Source organism: Arachis ipaensis, chromosome B10 (genome assembly GCF_000816755.2).
Source record: "Arachis ipaensis cultivar K30076 chromosome B10, Araip1.1, whole genome shotgun sequence".
Taxonomy (NCBI): Eukaryota; Viridiplantae; Streptophyta; class Magnoliopsida; order Fabales; family Fabaceae; genus Arachis; species Arachis ipaensis.
This window is the reverse complement of record NC_029794.2, coordinates 13,018,312-13,023,716: the sequence shown is the minus strand read 5'-3', so window position 1 is coordinate 13,023,716 and position 5,405 is coordinate 13,018,312. Positions and strand designations below refer to the sequence as shown.

General features: G+C 36.4%; 1 protein-coding gene and 1 long non-coding RNA gene across 2 annotated transcripts; both read left to right on the top strand.

Moving 5' to 3' along the window:
- On the top strand, window positions 649–1,213 carry LOC110267535. Its single transcript, XR_002355268.1, has 2 exons — window positions 649–991; window positions 1,101–1,213. It is a non-coding gene; the product is annotated as an uncharacterized LOC110267535 (long non-coding RNA).
- Window positions 2,952–4,670, top strand: LOC107620158. The gene is made up of 2 exons (XM_016322367.1): window positions 2,952–3,537; window positions 3,826–4,670. The coding sequence occupies exons 1-2, from the start codon at window positions 2,952–2,954 to the stop codon at window positions 4,668–4,670; spliced, it is 1,431 nt and encodes a 476-aa protein (XP_016177853.1).

Here is a 5,405-nt window from a genome sequence, read left to right as displayed (position 1 = left end):
TTTAAAATTATCAAAATTAACTCACTATTTATTTATGTATTATTTGTACAAAAATAAAAAAAATTACAATATAGTAACTAAAATCTGATCATCACCGTATATAAATCTTGAATTGTAGGTGTAAAACTACTTTTATATAAATTGAAATTGTGAAAATATATAAAATGACAAAATACCTTGTTTGAATTATTCTTATTAAGTAGGTTATATTGAAAATTAATTACTAAAGTGTTTTTTTTTTTGTGTCTTGATTAGACTCTTATTTATAAAATTTAACGGATAATTATACAATAAAATAAATTATAAAATTTAACATCATTCACAAAAAAACATAATATAAATTCAATAAATGTGTCCCATTATAATTTTAAAATAATAACACTTGAATAATATTTATGTATCATCGTATGAATTAATATTTGTAAATAAATATTTTCACCATATAGAAACAATATATACCTTCTTATGAATTATTATTTTTAGGTAATGTATCAAAATCAATGTTCTGAAATGTGGATCGGACCGATCGGTCTGACCGGTTCAACCACAAACCGGAGACATAAACGATTTGGTCTGATATTTAAAACTGAAAATTATAAAACCGGATGTAAGTTGTTGAACTGGACAAAATCGGCCGGTCAAATCGGAACCGAAACCGGTTGGTTTGGATAAAACGACGCAGTTTCGCGCTTAAGGGGGAGAAACAAAACGCGCTTCTCCATCTCCTTCCTTATTCCTTCGAACAGAACACACCCTGCCTCAACCCCGGAAAAACCCTAGCCGCCACCACCGCCGCAGGGAGGAGCCGTGTTTGCCGCCGTCCGTCACAGTCAGGGGCTTTTCTCCTCGAGTCTTCGTGCGTCACAATCAGGGGAGTTCTCCAAGTCTTTGATCTGTTCATAGTCACCAGTCGCAGGTGCATCGCTTCTTCCTCCAGCTCGGCGGCCGTCGTGTTGTCGCCATTGTTTGTCGCCATCTGTCGCAGTCAGGGGTTTGTCTCCTCGAGTCTTCGTGCGTCGCAGTCAGGGGAGTTCTCCAAGTCCTTCGCGACAGTGATCTTCATCATAGTAACATGTTCATCTGAAATGTTTGTTTTACAGTTTTAAATGGCAAAGTGATGCGAAAAGTGGGTGTGGAGGTTGTGGGGTTGGGAGCCCTAAAATTCACTGGATTTCTTAGAGAACAATGCAACAAAATAACATGAGTTTTGAATCAATGTACACTGTTCGAATGATGAAACAGGTACTAAACTACTAAAACCATTCCTTTTTGTTTTTGCTTGAATTTTAGAAGAAAGAGCAATGTAATGTATTCCTATTTATGATTCCCTAAGACCAAGGTTAAATTAACAATTCAGGTGGAGTTGAGTTTTGTTTATGAGTAATTAAATACACGAAACAAGAATAGGATTGCTAATTTCTTTTGTGACTTTCATAGTTCTTTTTCCCTTGTTGTGCTGCTGTTTTGTTATGACACTGTGATTCTGCTATCACTGATAAGTGTTTTGAATTCAGAATTTCTGATTAGTGACTTGTTAAGCTGCTGTTGTTGTTATGCTGCTGTTTTGTTATGTCACTTTGATTGTGTGATCACTGATCAGTGTGATTAGTCTTTTGAATTTGGAATTTGTGATTAATGACTTGTTAAGCTGCTGTTGTTGTTATGCTGCTATTTTGTTATAGCACTGTTGTTGTTTGTAATGGTTGTTGTTGAATGCTAAAAACGGAAATCAAATCAAATGCTGGTTGTTGCTGAATGAGTAGGGTAGCTACCTGCCAATGCCATATATAAATAAACTGATAAATGATGATGATGGTAGTGGAAGGAGAGTCAAAGTATATAGGTAGTTGGTGATATGTTATGCTTTCTTATTCAATGACTACTTGTTATGTTAATACCTCAACTTGGAAACAACACTAGATCCCGTTTATGGCTTGCTCAGCAAGAAGAATCTGTTGCTAAGAGAGCTCTCTTACAACAGATGAACGCAACGCTGCCTAAGATTAAACTGAAAAGGTCATCTTGCAAGGTTCAGGTTTATGTTCAGTTAGCATAATACCATGGAATGATCAATATTTTCTAACTGAACTAGCTCAACATTCTTTTGAAATTGATAATCCTTTGTCTCCTGACATTTCTAAATTAGAATCTGAGGTGTTAAGTGATCCTGTTAACCCTCAAAGTCAAAATTTAATATTTAGATATTTCTTTTTAAGAGTCATTTTTAAAGTTACTATTTTTATCTTTTTCTTTCTTTATTAAAGGGTTATATTCGTCATTTTATGAAAAACTACAAGACAAATAAATTTACCTACAACTTGATCGTATAAAGAACATTGAAGTTCCAAAAAAGTACTATGACATACGTGATAATTTTCCTATACTATTAAATATTGCAAATTTTGCATTACACAAACATGGCTGATTTTTTTTATATGATTTAGTGGTGTGAGTTATGCTGGGTTATGATCATTAGGGGTGAATTACACTGTTATGACGACGTTGCTTTTAAGATTCTGGTGGGAAAGAAATCGGACCGACCGATTTCAAGTAAATAGAGAAAGGAACACAACTCAGATCCACCGATTTGTGCGAGGGAGAAAGTTTGTTTGCATGAAATCGGACCCACCGATTTCTGGGTGTCCAATTTTCTAAAACGAAGAATGCAGTAATCGGACCCACCGATTTCTGTTGACCAATTTTTTTTTAATCCGGGAGTGCACCGGTCAGACCCATCGATTTGTGATGCGCACAAAATTCGATTTGATAGCACGCGGTCGGTCCGTCCGATTTGCCTGTAAGTGCATACATAAAATGGAAAAATATCACAGAAGCTCCATTTATTCAGTGTCGGTCTCAGCTGTTCTTCTTCTTCTCTCATTCTTCCTTCTCCTTCATTGTTGTAGAATAAATTTCAGTGACATTGAGAATAGTCAAGTACGTATACTGTTATGGATGATAGAGTTGTGTTGAAGATTTATTGTTACGGGCAGATTTTATTGCAAACATTTGAGGGAGTTCAATTTGTGTGTGAAAATTCATTAGATGTTATTCTGTTCACATTGTCATTTGAGGAATTGAAAGGGGTGATTTGTGAGAAGATAGATTCTCGAAGATCTAGGAGAATATTGTGTATTTTGTACAGGTATCCTTTATCTGTGTTTGGTGGGTTCGTTCAATTTCAGACTAAGTACGTGACGGATGAAGCGAGTATTCACGAAATTTTTTCAATGTATATGGAAAATCGCCACCGAATGTCGTGCATCGAGTTGTATATTGAGTTTGAGCAATCTGAAGCGGACCGTAACATTGAATTAGAAGATTATAATAGTGAAAGCGATGATGAATTTGAAAGTAACTATGACATCGTTGGTCCAGGTGAAGACGAAGATGAAGCTGGCGGCGCCATGAACGTAGATGTGGCGGAAGTTGCAAATGCACTAGCAAACCCGCATCCGTTTCAGGAGCCTTCTTTCATGCGGTCGTTGGATTTGGAGGCTATGCACGCACCGGAATTTCCGCAATATATGAATGCAGGTGTGTAAAGCTAGATAGCTATGTGAAACTCTAAAGTAGCTGATCAATAAGTCAGATGAGTAATATATGTGATATGTGGATAGTCATTTGTGACCATAGCATTTGATTTTTTTATTAATTAATAGTTCTTTGTTATGAATTATATTTAGTTGTTCTTTACGTAGATAGAATAGCGAAAAAAAAGACTATTATGATCTTACATGGTAAAGTGTGTTTATTAATTGAGTTGTAATAAATGATTTATTATTGAGTATATAATAAAGAATTTATTTCTTTTGATGTATGCAGTGCTTCCTGTTGTGGCAGATGGTGAGTTCACTGTGGGGATGAAATTCAGTTCAAGGGAGGCAGTAATCAAGGCAATGAAAGATTATACTATCCGGAGAGATGTATACTATCGGGTATATGAGTCGAAACTGACGACATTCTATGCCAAATGTACAGAATATGACAATGGTTGTGACTGGTTGATCAGGGTTACCAAAATACAGAAGAAGTACTGTTGGGAGATAAGGAGGTACAATGGAAGTCACACTTGTACCAGGTCTACTATTTCTCAAGACCATTCGAAACTGGATTCCAAGACAGTTGCAGAAGCAATTAAGCCGTTGGTAGAGGTTGACCCGTCTATAAAGGTGAAATCAGTCATTGCTGAAGTCCAGTCAAAGTTTAACTACACCGTCAGTTATCGCAAGGCTTGGTTAGCAAAGCAGCAGGCGGTGGAATCAATTTTCGGAGGTTGGGAAGCATCGTATGAAGCTTTGCCCATATGGTTTGAGGCCATGGGTCACAAGGAGCTATCAGCAGTGATTCACTTTGAAACAATGCCTGCTTACCAGGGGGATGATTTGGTTCCTGATATACGTGTACTGCATAGAGTCTTCTGTAGTTATTACTCTTGTATAAGGGCCTTCAGACACTGCAAGCCAGTGGTGCAGGTGGACCGTCCATCTCCTTGCAGTCGACATGAGTTGCCCTACACAATGATCTATACAAGTGTGCCAGGCATGCCGAACCCCCAACTAAACTGTATGATCCCACCGAAGTTACGGAGCAAAGGTAAAAATTTCCAATGCACCGCTGCACCTGACTTATCTCCAAACAGAATTATCCCAAATAACAACTTTATGTGACACTTTACATACATGTGAATGTGAACATCATCATTCAACACTATATGATCTTCTAAACCCCTAAACCACGTTAATTTTATAAAGCTTCCTCTACAGTCCGTCTTCCTCGGTGCAACTCCAAATTGGTGCAAGCACTCGGCTTCCAATGCCTCAAAACTACTCATGGTCGGCCTGTAACCGGAAGACCATTTGTCGGCAGACCGAGAATTATCACCACATCCTCCAAGGTCATGGCACACTCACCAACCGGAAAATGAAAAGTGTGAGTCTCAGGCTGCCATCTCTCAATCAGAGCATTAACCATTGCTGACTGACATTGGATAACTCAAATCTGGGAAACATAATAAAATCCAGTCTCGCGTAAGTGTGATTCAACAATTTCGTTGTATGGATCCGGTGGCTTTAAATGATCACACATCAACATCCGTGAACCCTACAATATCATATTTCCATTATAAGTATCGGTATAATATAACTATATTATCAAAAATACAATTATTCTTACATGTTCATTATAACTAATTTTCAGTATAATTACATTTCAAACATACACAATAAATCTATTATACAAAAATCCTTCAATCATATTGATTACCTTATAACAAAAAATAATTAACTTTAACTAACTAACCAGAATAATTTCACGACTGAAGCACAAATATTTTTTTTCTTTCAACCTCTATTATTATTATTATTATTATTATTATTATTATTATTATTATTATTATTATTATT